General features: G+C 44.3%; 2 protein-coding genes across 3 annotated transcripts; one reads left to right on the top strand and one right to left on the bottom strand.

The window, feature by feature from the left end:
• Positions 1-36: 36 nt before the first annotated feature.
• On the bottom strand, positions 37-1,866 carry anapc10 (anaphase promoting complex subunit 10). Its single transcript, XM_088990115.1, has 5 exons — positions 1,724-1,866; positions 1,431-1,548; positions 732-822; positions 541-661; positions 37-405 (listed from the first exon to the last, which is right to left on the bottom strand). The coding sequence occupies exons 2-5, from the start codon at positions 1,543-1,545 to the stop codon at positions 172-174; spliced, it is 561 nt and encodes a 186-aa protein (XP_088846241.1). The 5' UTR covers positions 1,546-1,548; positions 1,724-1,866; the 3' UTR covers positions 37-171.
• A 756-nt stretch (positions 1,867-2,622) lies between these two features.
• LOC148901961 (TOX high mobility group box family member 4-like) lies at positions 2,623-11,496 on the top strand. Of its 2 annotated transcripts, none has more exons than XM_088990118.1 (9): positions 2,623-2,748; positions 3,858-3,926; positions 3,998-4,282; positions 4,357-4,617; positions 6,042-6,365; positions 6,449-6,529; positions 6,600-7,181; positions 9,896-10,050; positions 10,143-11,496. In XM_088990118.1, the coding sequence occupies exons 1-9, from the start codon at positions 2,743-2,745 to the stop codon at positions 10,198-10,200; spliced, it is 1,821 nt and encodes a 606-aa protein (XP_088846244.1). In that variant the 5' UTR covers positions 2,623-2,742; the 3' UTR covers positions 10,201-11,496. The 2 variants fall into 2 exon arrangements, with proteins under 2 accessions (XP_088846244.1, XP_088846243.1); XM_088990117.1 differs by lacking the exon at positions 2,623-2,748 and adding an exon at positions 3,385-3,743.
• Positions 11,497-13,291: the final 1,795 nt, after the last annotated feature.

Genomic DNA, 13,291 nt, shown 5'->3' on the forward strand with positions numbered 1-13,291 from the left:
TTTTTGAAAGATGTTGGATAGATGACACAGTTTTAGGTTGGAAGAGGAATACTGTATTTTGGTGCAGAAAAAGGAATATATCTGTGGTTCTGGCAAACAATTCAATGTACAAAGAAGAAACAAAATCAACGCAAGTCATCGGGACAGCATGAAGAAGCGTGATCCACGGCGTCACCTGATAGTTCGGTACATCATGAAATCGACGGTGGTGCATGGCGGAAATTTGCCCACGGAGCTTTCCTGCACGGGCGTGTACACTTTAATCTGCCGCATGTGCGTATCTCGGCCATTCTGGTGATTGGCTAGCACGGCGATTTGGATCATGAAGGTGCGGACGGGCTCGTTGCTCAGTTGGTTCAGGAGCGACACGTGAATCCAACCGCTGGGCTCCACCATCTCCAACTGCTGCACGCACCAATGGGATGAAAGAATTGATAAACCCAAATTGCATCTCATATGAAACTCCTGCATTCCAACTCCCAAATCACAGGATTTGGGGTGTAGCGGACAATGTCAAAATCCAGATATGGACCTTCTTACCCTGACTTCATGCAGGTCATGGAAGTTGTTGCCCACTCTGACGGAGATCTTGCTGGGCGTGTAGCTCTCGTCCGATTTGTAGTCGGCGTAGATGCACAACATCTTCACCATGGTCCTCCTCCTGCATGGATATAGCGGTGAGACAACAAAAAAGGTGCCGGATTTACGAGAGCAAGCGCATAAGCACATACCTGAACTGGATGTTGACCAGATGGGGTTGAGATCCGTCAGACTGCCAGTACGTCTCCAGGTTGTCGTCTCTCAGCTGGTCCACGCCGAAGCCTGAGGGAGGGGCATAGGGAATGAACATACCTGTCAACTGACGTTTTCCCCGTATTTTATACGTCCTTTTTTATTATTTCAAATAATGTACAACGTACTACAACTTTTATACGGGGGAAAAAAATTTTGAACACATTTTCCAAAGACGATTTTGATTCACATCCAGTTCATCTCAACAATGTTGTCGCTAATCGCTACTATTGTCACAGCAAACCAGCAAACAAAATTGTATTATTTTTATCGCTGCGTATGGTAGGATTGATAAAAGCATAATGTGTAAGTACAGCTGTCTGCATTTCCGCTTGTTAGCGTTTTTTCATCATTTTAAATAATGTATGGCGTACTACAACTTTTATGAGGGAATTGCAACCACTTATAAGGGGAGCTATTAGCCAAGGTTGACAGGTATTAATGACGAACTTGCGTAGTTTGGTTGGCGTTTCATCATTCTGACTATTTTGGATGTTTCAAGTTATTGATAAATTGTGCTCTGCATGGCGTTATTTCTTCTCATTTTGTGGTGTCAATGATTTCATATTTGGTATTCTTATCATATTATTTGGTTTTGCGAGGAAACCTCATTGAATTCGAAAACTTCTGCAGCTTACCCGGTTTGCATGATGACAGCGACCACACAGCCTGTGAGCCGATCTCCCGAACAGTACCGGTCCGTTCTAGCTGCTTCGGATCGGCTCCGGGGGGCGTCTTGCTCGGCGTTGCCATCTTCTGATGAGGCAAAAAATGGAGAACGTGAGAACACAAAGATTGACTCGATCAGGCGTTGGGAACCTCCGGTCATTGTGCAAATGATGCGGATCGTCATCCGGCTTTTACAGAGCTACCCCTACACTAGATGAATACAACCTAGTTGATACACAACATTTGCGTTGCTATTTTGCACCTTCGTCAAGTCTGTAGTCAGCGTTCCCGACTTTTGATGCAGTTCACGACGAGCCCCCGCTTATTCTAATCAACATTGGAAAAGGAAAAGTTGCGAAATTACAATGTTGCAATTCAAAATAACGCAGGAGACGCTTCTCTCGTTTGCTTTTCTTATTTGAATGAATTTACGATGGGCGTAAAAGCAGTTTCACACACATTATCGCCCTCTCCCGAACTGGAGGGAAAGTGGAAAGGTATGAAGTTGCACGAATATAAACGCGATTGTCACTGCTGTTTTCCTCTGGTATTTATAATTATAAAAACGTATATTTATGTTTCAAACGTACCTTGTGAGGTACTTCATTTTTGTGGCTTCCTCAACCCAACGATGAGAAGGTTTCTTCAGCCGTCATCTGTACAATTTTGAAGGTTTTGGACGTTTCGCCTCCTATCCAAGAGGCTTCGTCAGCGAACCAAAGTCTGACTGGTCGTATTTATATATCCCTGCCTGGACATTAGGGATATATAAATAGGGCCGATACGACCAGTCAGACTTTAGTTCGCTGACGAAGCCTCTTGGATAGGAGGCGAAACGTCCGAAACCTTCAAAATTGTACAGATGACGGCTGAAGAAACCTTCTCATCGATGGACCACTGCTGTACGACTGAGAGCTTACACAGACGTTCCTCAACCCAACTGTGGATAAATAGAAGATAATGTCATGATGGATTCATTTTATTTCTTCTTCAACAATAAACGAAGTTACTTGCAGATCATTATTTTTTTGCTTTAAGATTAGTTATTCGTCATAAATCTATTGTTTTGTGTTATGTTGTTGCGTATTGAATGCACAACCTACGGTTAAGGTCCGCAAACGCCCCACTCGGATGTACCGACGTCACTTCCAATCCGTTGTCGTCCAATCCGGTAGGTGCCGCCGGTGCCATGTTGTGATCGCTGTGGAAATCGATTGTGGCCGAAGTTCAGTCAGCAAAGTGGATCCAAAACTCTACTAAAAGCGCATTTTGACAGCGACCATGGAGGTAAGAAGAACTGTGGTCCCAAGGTACTTAAAAATAACAATGACGCTGTCGTCATACGTGATGATTGGTAACAACAAAAATATTGGCTGTCAAAATCTGAAGGGTTGTCATCCATCGTGATTTTATTTTAATTCGCGTGGGGTTTTTATGCGTGTATGTTGTAAACCCGGAAGCACACCTTGAATTGAAAAAATATTAACTTTATACAGTACAGTATTCATATTTTCTGAGTGCGATGCAACACATGCCGGATGTTTTACGTCTGTCAGTGTAAAAGCACACGCTCGTGAAACTGGAGTTTGACAATGAACGTTGCTGAGTAACGAATTCTACCCACAGGGGCGTTGTGTACTAACATACTCTTGTCCAAGTGGGGAGGATTAATTATCTTTTACTTTGAAATAAACATGTCCACACATCCGATGTAGCGTTTTGCGTACCTCGACTCCTCCTTCCCCATCTGTGTCTCGGGTTCCATTGAGCAGCCTGGGCCGTGCCAGACGTCGCGGATTTGTGTAGGACGCGACGGTCACGCTCCAAGTTGTTTGACCGGCGGTGACATGACCGGAGCCTGACTGGCGGGTGCCCGCTGACTGGGGAGAGGGAGGGCGTTCGTTTTCGGGTGGGGGCATAAGCATTTGAGTGGCCGCCGAGTGAGAAGCAGTCCCGCAGCCTTGCGTCAAATCCGGCTAAAAGCTAAACGGCCGCGCGACGTGGGGAAGAACCACGTTAGGAGGGGTTATTTTGGGCGTCCACATGTTGGATTGCCGCTGCTGCTTCTGTTGGCTTTCTGTCGATTTTGTCAGAAGCAGACAGCGACATCATTATTGTGATTAGTAAGCAACGAATCGCTGTTACGTTTTTATTTTCGGGGGCGGGGGGTCGTGATGGACCTGAATTTTTACTCCCATCTTACCGGCGGAAGCGGGCAGCACGACAGTGATCCAGGGTTCCTGGACCCGCAGTCCTTCAACGGATTTGATTCAGACAACAAGGTGACCCTCGTGTGTTGAGTTGAGGGAATGATGTCATTTGTCATCCACGCTCAGCTGATTTTAGTCATTACAACGTCGTGTTTAAATCTTGTTACACAATGCTCGATGTCTCAGTTCCCAGGTGGCAATGACAACTACCTGGCAATTTCCGGGTCGGGTCATCCCTTCTTGGCTCCATCAGAGGTAAGTAAACCTTCCAGTATGTTCCGGATCATCTGTCTGTTACTATGGGTACTCCGCTTCACATCTTGCAGACCTTCCACACTCCCAGTCTGGGTGATGAGGAGTTTGAGATCCCTCCCATCTCATTGGACCCAGATTCATCCCTCGCTGTTTCCGACGTGGTGTCTCATTTTGGGGAGCTGTCGGATACCAATCCCTCTAACAATGTGGTCGTCCCTGGGAATGCCGTGGTGGAAGGCGACGACCCATCTTTCGCCTCCACTTTTGTCCACCCACCATCGCAAGGTCTGGAGCATCTGAGTCTTGGAGTCATCAATCAGTCTGGAGGTGCCCTGCTGGGATCGTCCCTGGGAATGGTGAGGACGTTCTCGTCTGAGCTGCAGTCCGTCGGATGCACGGAAACTTGATCATTCCCTTCCTCTATGTACAGGATTTAGGCCATCCCATCGGCTCGCAGTTTAGCAGCTCATCTCCTGTAACCATCGACGTTCCACTTGGAGACATGGGCCAAGGCCTTTTGGGCTCCAACCAACTGACCACCATCGACCAGTCGGAGCTCAGCGCTCAGCTGGGTCTCGGTTTAGGAGCTGGGAATATTTTACAGCGCCCTGAGTCGCCGAAGCGGCCGCTATCAGCCACTGCGTCACCCACCAGCTCGCTGCAGGATGATGACATGGACGACTTCCGCAGGGTGAGATGTCTGCTCAATTTTGTTTGAAAATCGATCTGAAGATGAATGTAAAGGAATCATAATCAAACATAATTGTTTTCTTTTTTTAATAAACAGGCAGTTTTGAATGGGGCATTTAAGTCATTCACTGCCAGATGATATGCAAAAATGTGTCCACTCCAGTGCCAGGGTTTTTGTCATTTTCACTCAAATTCCAGGACCCACAGAATATTGAGTTTTAGGACTACATAAACATTCAATACAGAGTTAGAAACCCTATACTCGATTCTTTCATCAGAAAAACAAAGAGTTAATTCCTAAGCTATATGGGTCTGGAGTTATCTTAGCTTGAAACGGCACAGCTGTACAAAATACAATATGATACATATTGATTTATGTAGCCCGTGTTTGAAATAACGTCTGCCCGGAGGCCCGGGGCGTACAACTTTCAAAACGTCTCAGCCCGGGTGGCCGACAACTTCTTCAAGAAAAAAAAAGATTATTTTCAAATCAAACGTTTGTTTTATTCAATACAGCAAAAGGTACAAGCAAACTGCTATAACCCACGTGGACTCCTCTTTCTAAGCGCCTTTCAAAACTCTCAAGTACACTTTTCAGTCACGGTATAGTCCGAAGCACGAAACAGGCTTCTGATTGGCTGCCATGCCGAGTATGCCAATTGCCAAACGAACGTGTTTTGCACTATACTGTGACTGAAAAGTGTACTTGAGAGTTTTGAAAGCCGCTTAGAAAGAGGAGGCCATGTGGCTTGGAGCAGACAACTCAACGCAAACATTCAATTGTGCACCATGACGACAAACGGCAACTGGAGCAAAATCTTCAGCAAGGGATATTTACCATAAATTAAGCAAGGGAGCATTTGTGGTAGGTACTTCCTTAATTAAAAAAAATCCTTTATACTTCGTAACCATGTTTTTTTTTTTTTTTTTTTTGCGATTAGTCGTCTTATTCTGTTTCAAGTTGTGAAAAATGGGGCAGGCAACTTTATGGCCCGGGTGTCCGCTAACTTTTTGTCACGAGTTTCAGACACTGATATAGCACATTGACAACAACAGCAGACAAAAGGCAAATGCTGCCCCCTCGTGAAAGGGAAAGACATTGCCGGAGGTCTGACCAGTGCTTTATCGGCACCCTCCGCAAGAAAAACCAAAACCCGTGCAAATTTGGCAATGGCGCTCCATGTCACACTTTTCAATTCCCGAATAAGTTCGGGAATGGTAGCGAGGTAGTTAATAATATGTCAAAAAAACTTTGATTTGGTTTAAGCGCGGTTGTCTTTGTCATAATGATGCTTTATTTATGTTGCCTATTTAGAGCCAGACTTTAGTTTTGCAACTTGTGGTTTATTCCTGTGGAAAGTTTCCAACTTTGAACATATTTTCAAGCCCACTTCTCATGCGATACTTCTCCCCCACCACCATCAGAGCATCCTGGTAGATTCTCCAGTCTCTCAGACGTACTGCCCAAGCGTCATCTCCCTGGACCCCGCTATGGCCGATGCGCCGTCATCCGGCCCCACCTCCAGCGCCCCGTCGCTTACCGTCCGGAAGGCAGGCGGTGGCAGGGGCGGTAAGACGGGGAAGAAGAAGGAAGACCCCAAGGAGCCGCAGAAACCCGTCCCGGCGTACGCTCTCTTCTTCAGGGATACTCAGGCGGCCATTAAAGGACAAAATCCGAAAGCCACCATAGGAGAAGTTTCTAAGATCGTGGCGTCCATGTGGGACAGCCTCGGCAAGGAACAAAAGCAGGTTATGCGCTTGATCTGTCTGCCGTGCTACATTGAGTTTTGAGTGACTTTCCAGGTGACAAACGGTTCTCTGCTTTCTTCCAGGTTTACAAGAGGAAAAATGAAATAGCCAAGAAGGATTACTTAAAAGCACTTGCAGAGTACAGGGCCACCGTCAATTGTCAGGTGTGACGATGATGTGATTTTGCTCGGGATCAGCTTGACGTGTTATACTCCCCCATTGCTTTTTCTTCAGGTCCCCATCGAAGTGTTGGATTCAGCGCCGTCGCCACCTCCAGCGGCCCCTTCTCGGCCCACCAGGGCCCAGCAGTACAACCCCGAGGAGAACACTATCACCAACATCTGCACTTCTAACATCATCTTGGACCTCCCCCAGGTCACCACGCGGTCCCGCACAGGCGCCATTAGACCGCAACCCCCACCCGAGTCCAATCCACCCACCGTCGCCAAGATCATCATCAAGCAAACGCAGCTCCCCTCGGGCGCCGTGTCGGTGACGGCTATGCCAGCTTCGTCGGCGCGACAGCCGCCGCCGCTTCAGCAAATGCAGAGCACGCCGCCGCCGCCCAGGCTGCAGCAGATGGTGCACGCCCAAGCGCCGCCACCCCTGCAGGCCAAACCTCGGGGAGGTGGCGGCGTGGCTTCTGCAGCTCCGCCCCCTCTGCAGATCAAAATACTTCCGTCAGTACGACAGGCAGATACGGGCGCTTCGCTGATTGTGACTTCGGCTTGTGAAACGTCTGATATGGCCAAGGTGCCGGGACAGTCGGCCGCTGCTGTGACAAGAGGAGAGGAAATGATGGAGGCGGAGGATGGGGTACGTTTGGTTTTATCGTTTGACCCCCAGAGGGCGCTTGTGACAATATTAACCAACCCCTGGCAAAGAACACCTGCCCAGTCTTTGATCAGCATGTTTTAGGAATTCAAAATAAAAGGACGTGTTGGTGAAAGGATATTGGTATGCTGAGGCACACACAAAATGAATGAAATGGTCCAAATGCCAAGTGCTGTTTGAAAAGGGCTTTCAAGGTTGCGGTTCAAAACAGGGCTGTTGTCAAGTCGACTTTTATGAACTCAATCACTGCCAGACGATGTGCAAAAATGTGTCCACTGGAGTGCCAGGGTTTTTGTCATTGTCACTTGAATTCCAGGACCCACGGAATATTGAGTTTTAGGACTACATAAAAATTCAATGCAGCGTAAGAAACCTTAGACTTCTTCCATCAGAAAAAAATGAGTTAATTCCTAAATTAGATGGGTCTGGAGTTATCTGAGCTTGAAATGAGGGCGGTTGTCCAAAATACAATGCAATACATACATATTGATTTATATAGTGCTTTACCAACAGCTGAAGCTATAACAAAGCGCTAACATGGAAAAAAGGGAAATACTTCCCCTTGTGGCAAGAAAAAAACATGGCCAGAGGTCATGGCCAGAGGTCATGGCCAGGGGTCATGGCCAGAGGTCATGGCCAGCGCTTTATCGGCACCCAAGAACGAAAAATCAAAACCGGAACAAATTCGGGAATGGCGCTCTATGTCATATTTTCAATTCCTGAATAAGTTCGTGAATCAGAGTGAATTAGTTTAAAAAAATCCAAGTCCAGAAAAGATTAAGAGTAAACTTTAAAAAACGGATCCTGTGACTGTAAAGTGACCTTGAGAGTTTTGAAAGGCACTTATAAATGAAATGGATTATGATTATTATTATTATTTAAAATACCCATCCACGCATTTTCCGATCCGCTGATCCTCACAAGAGTCAGAAGGGGTACTGGAGCCTATCCCAGCTGTCCCCGGGCAGTCGTCGGTGGTCACCCTGAACCGGTTGCCAGCCAATTACAACCATCCACGCTCACACCCACACCTAAGGACAATTTAGCATGTTCAATCAGCCTGCCATGCGTGTTTTTGGAATGTGAGAGGAACCCAGAGAAAACCCACGCAGGCCCTGGGAGAACATGCAAACTCCACACAGGGAGGCGTTGCCGAATATTAACCTGGCGCCTCGGTCCTGTGAGATCACCGGCCACACGATCACCAAAAAAAATACATATACACAGTGTGTGTGTGTGTGTGTGTGTGTGTGTGTGTGTGTGTGTGTGTGTGTGTGTGTGTGTGTGTGTGTGTATATATATATATATATATATATATATATATATATATATATATATATATATATATATATATATATATATATATATATATATATATATAGATTGTGCTGCCAATTCTTGATGGTTGGTAAACCCACATTTTCTAATCCTGTTGGATAACTTGGACAACTACTCTGTGATTAGATCGCCATCATCTTAACCAGTCAGGTGGTTGTTTTGATCATTTGAAAAACTTCATAATAAATTTCCTTTGAAGGGAGACATTCATTTTTAGCGCTAAAAATGGGTGCACTCCATCCAAATATTTTGCGAGTCCCATGGCCAAGTCCAAGACAAGTCGGAGTGTCAGTCAAGTCAGAAACAAACAAGAAAAATGTGTAGAATCCAGACTTGAGAACTACATCCCTCGCTTAAAATGTCTACACAACATTTGATGCTCATTCTATGTTTTTTAATTATTTTAACTCATTGGCTGCCATTTCGGAATGTATTCTGGAATTGAAAAGTGACGTGGAGCGCCATTCCCGAATCTGTTTGGGTTTTGGTCTTTCTTGCATGGGGGTGCCGATAAAGTGCTTGTCAGACCTCTGGCAATGTTTTTCCCTTCCGCGAGGAGGCAGCATTTTTTGTCCATGTTAACGCTTTGTTACAGCTATAGCTGTTGTTAAAGCGCTATATAAATCATGTGTGTATTGTATTTTGTACAGCCGGCCCAATTTTCAAGCTCATATAACACCAGACCCATATAATTAAGGAATTAATTCTTTTTTTCTGATGAAAGTAAAGAGTCTAAGCCTTAGACTCTAAGGCATGAAGTTTCAAAGTCAAGGCCTATTGCAAGGTGTCAAAGTCAAGGGCCGGGGGCCAAATCCGGCCCGCCACATCATATTTTTCGGCCCGCGAAAGCAAATCAAACTTGTGAAATTCCATGATGCTTGCTAAAATCCTCACCAAAATGTCATATTTTTGGATGTGAACCACAATAACACGCATTATTCTTGACTTCAGATTTCAAAACTAGTTATTCATTAATTTGTTGTGTGCCCTATATGTACTATGTGGAGGGGATTGAACATTCTAATGGCTTCCCCAAATTCATAACGGCCCTCGAGAGGAAACCACCACTACATTGTGGCCCGCGGCAAAAAATTGACTGACACCCCTGGTCTAAGGTTTCTAACTGTATTGAATGTTTATGTCATCCTAAAGCTCAATATTCTGTGGGTCCTGCAATTAGAGTGAAAATGACAAAAAACCCTGGCACTGAAGTGGACATATTTTTGCATGTTGTCTGAGCAGTGAATGAGTTAATAAGGCTGTATTTATATACATATATAATTTTCAATCCAACACCAATATTTTTCTAGTTCTTGAATTGTCTCGCCTTGATGTTGCCAATGTCACTTGCGTGTTAGATGGAGGTGGAGGTGAAAGTGGCCCCCGGGCCTGGCGTCACGGCCGCCGGCAGTCCAAACATTTGCGTGCGCAACGGTTGCACCAATCCAGCGGTGGACAGTAAAGACTGGGACAAAGAGTATTGCAGCAATGAATGTGTCGCCACGCACTGCAGGTGGATGTTCCTTCAAATGTGTTATTCTGTTTGTTAGTTTAGTTATTTATTTTTTTAACGGTACCCTTAATCTAAACTTTTGTCCTCCACAGAGACGTGTTCACGGCTTGGTGCGCCATTCGAAGGCAGAACTCCACCACAGTCACCTAGCGGAGGGACCATTGGGACCAATCCATCCATCAAACCCCCCACCCACCCTCTTTTTTATTTTTTTAAGTATCCATCCTGGGGAAGCTGGAGTCTGTCTCAGCTGGCAGTGGTTGAAAGTGGACTGGTCACCAGTCCATCACTGAAGATATACAATGATCGACTATACGAACAGTGACACCCGCCTCCCCCTCCACCCTGCATTACCAAGGACGAGTGAGCGAGTGAAGGCCAGATGAGGCTCAGGTATTGGCACAAGTCTTTGATCTCGTTAGGAATCAAGATAATGATGCCAAGTGTTTCTTTATTCAACTCTGTGCGAAGACTCAACTGTGTGTTTGTGTTTTTTGAGGATTGAGATGTGTGAGTGAAATGTGAGCTCCTGGTTAAACGTTTTGGGCAGCAGCTTCCTTGCGCCTTGACAAAAAAAGGTGGAACAAGTGCACCTTTCTCCATCACGCACGATTGTTTTCGGTTTGTCATCCGGATCGATGGATCGGGTTTGTTGTCCTCCTTTGTCGTGCTTGGAAGGTGACCACTAAAAGGCAGCTTCTGACCTGAGGTTAAGATTGGGTAAGGACACAAATTTGTTACATGTTACGGTTTTTAGTGAAGTGGTCGCAAAGTGGTCGCTATATGTACAAGACGCCTTTTAAGACAAAGCAACACTCAAGAACTGGTGCTAAAATTCAAGAAACAAAACAAAAAAGCCCCTCGCTTGGGTTGTTGTTCTTAACTCATTGACTGACAGACGTCCACTCCAGTGCCAGGGTTTTTGTGATTGTCAAAAAAAGAGTTAATTCATAAATTATGTGGGTCCAGAGTCATATGAGCTTGAAATGAGTGCGGCTGTCCAAAATACAATGCAATCCATACATATTGGTTTATATAGCGCTTTAACAACAGCTGAAGCTGGAACAAAATCGCTAACATGGAAAAAAGGGAAATGCTGCCCCTTGTGGAAAAGAAAAAAAAAAACATTGCCAGAGGCCATGGCCAGCGCTTTATCAGCACCTAAACATGAAAAAAAAACAAAACCCGAACAAATTCGGGAATGGCGCTCGACGTCACATTTCCAATTCCCGAATAAATTCGTGAATAAGTTAACCGTGATGCATATTTCATGTCGTGTGGAATACCTGAGGTGCACGTGTCGAGTGAAAAATACATCAAACCTGTTGATGCTACTGAAAATGATTTTAAGAACATTTTAAAAAAGGAATATCAAATATTGAGTGCTTGTATGCTGAAAATTTCAGCATGACTGGGGGATGGCTAATAAAGTATTTTATGCTTTCATATAGTTGGTGTTTCGTCAGTCCTCACAGATGACGACCATGATGGTTATACTTTTGTGTAGCTTGGTATTTTGTACATCAAATTAAATAGTACGATAAATATCAATATGTATTGTATTGTAAATTGCAGTTGGTTGAGCTAAAAGAGACTCATATTATAAGTGATAATTTATATATATATATATATATATATATATACACAAAGATATATATTTTTTGCCGGTGTCCTTATTAGTTAAAGGACAACCGCAGTCACTTTTTTGTTTCTTAACTGACATCAGAAAAACGTTTTATAGCATCTAAAATACCCAAAACACGCAGTATGATATTTTTATTAAAATGCAAAACACCAATAAAAATGACTTAAAGTGTCCAAAATCTGCAAAAAATTGAGCTGCGAATTGGGCATTTTCATAAAGTTCGTGACGTCACGCCAAGACGTCTTGCATTGCTAGAGAATCAAAACAATGGCTTCAGATTCGGAGAATATGCTTTCTTGTTATATATCCAGTTATGAATAGGATTCAAATAGTTTTGAAGAGGAAAGCATCCATGTTTGCAATCGATTAAAGAATTTATTCCGTGCCATTATGAGGCAACATTGAGGGGAAGTGTCTCATCGAAAAAGAGGCACAAAGTGGCGACCTCCTGTGGCCACCTCCGTTTCCACAGGCTGATATATTCCTTATATGGAGCTTGGACGCCCTCATCTGGCAGCTTTTGGGTGCAACACGAGATCCCCAGACGAAACAAGTACAGCAAAATACATTGACGTGATGGAAGGACCGCTACAATGCGTCTTTTTTTCGGTCAGGAGCGTTCCTTTCGTGACGTCACATACAGACTCGTCACCAACTCAAAAAGAAGACTTCCTGAATATTCAGCGCGAGTCTAAAAACGTAAAATATAGCTATATGCTGTGGAATATTATGAAAATACGCTCAGTAGAAGTCATTTGAAGCCATTTTACAAATACAGTAAAGTCTCGTTATATCGATATTCAAGGGAGTCCGAAAAAATATCGATATAACCGGGACTATCGATATATCCGACCCTGTTTGCATGTACAGTAAAGTCTCGTTATATCGATATTCAAGGGAGTCTGAAAAAATATCGATATAACCGGGACTATCGATATATCCGACCCTGTTTGCATGTAATTTTCTCCATGCGTGCATAGAAATAGTATAGATATAACCGGGAATATCGATATATCCGATATCGATATAACGAGACTTCACTGTAATTTTCTCCGTGCGTGCATAGAAATAGTATCGATATAACCGGGACTATCGATATATCCGATATCGATATAACGAGACTTTACTGTATTATGGACACAATTTGTCCGGAGACATCGGTTGTCCTTTAAGGAAACTAAACAATGGATTTTCCAGTGAGTAAAGTCAAGCATCAACATAATAGAGAATGTACTGGGCTACATTTTTGAATGTATGGATTATTTGGGGGACATCGTCAGAATATGTACTAGTTTGTCTGGGGACATGAAACAAAACACCACAGTCAACACAAATAACAGTCTTGGATGAAAGATTTAAGTCAAAAATAGAAATACGTACTGTATTTAATATCCCATTCAATGACGCCTCTTTCTACGCACGTGTCTTTTTCTCGTTTTGTGTCGCGAGGTTTGAGCGGTGACGAAGTTTGACGACCTGGGCGGGAAAAACCCACCGTGGCGGGAAAATAACAGCGTGGTCAATACGCGATAGGGGGCGCTATAGAGAGTGAGCGACAAAGCGGGAAAACAATCACAATACGGTAATAAATTAAAT

Source organism: Hippocampus bargibanti, linkage group LG02, assembly GCF_051943395.1.
Source record: "Hippocampus bargibanti isolate YZ-2025 linkage group LG02, ASM5194339v1, whole genome shotgun sequence".
In the NCBI taxonomy this organism is placed as follows: domain Eukaryota; kingdom Metazoa; phylum Chordata; class Actinopteri; order Syngnathiformes; family Syngnathidae; genus Hippocampus; species Hippocampus bargibanti.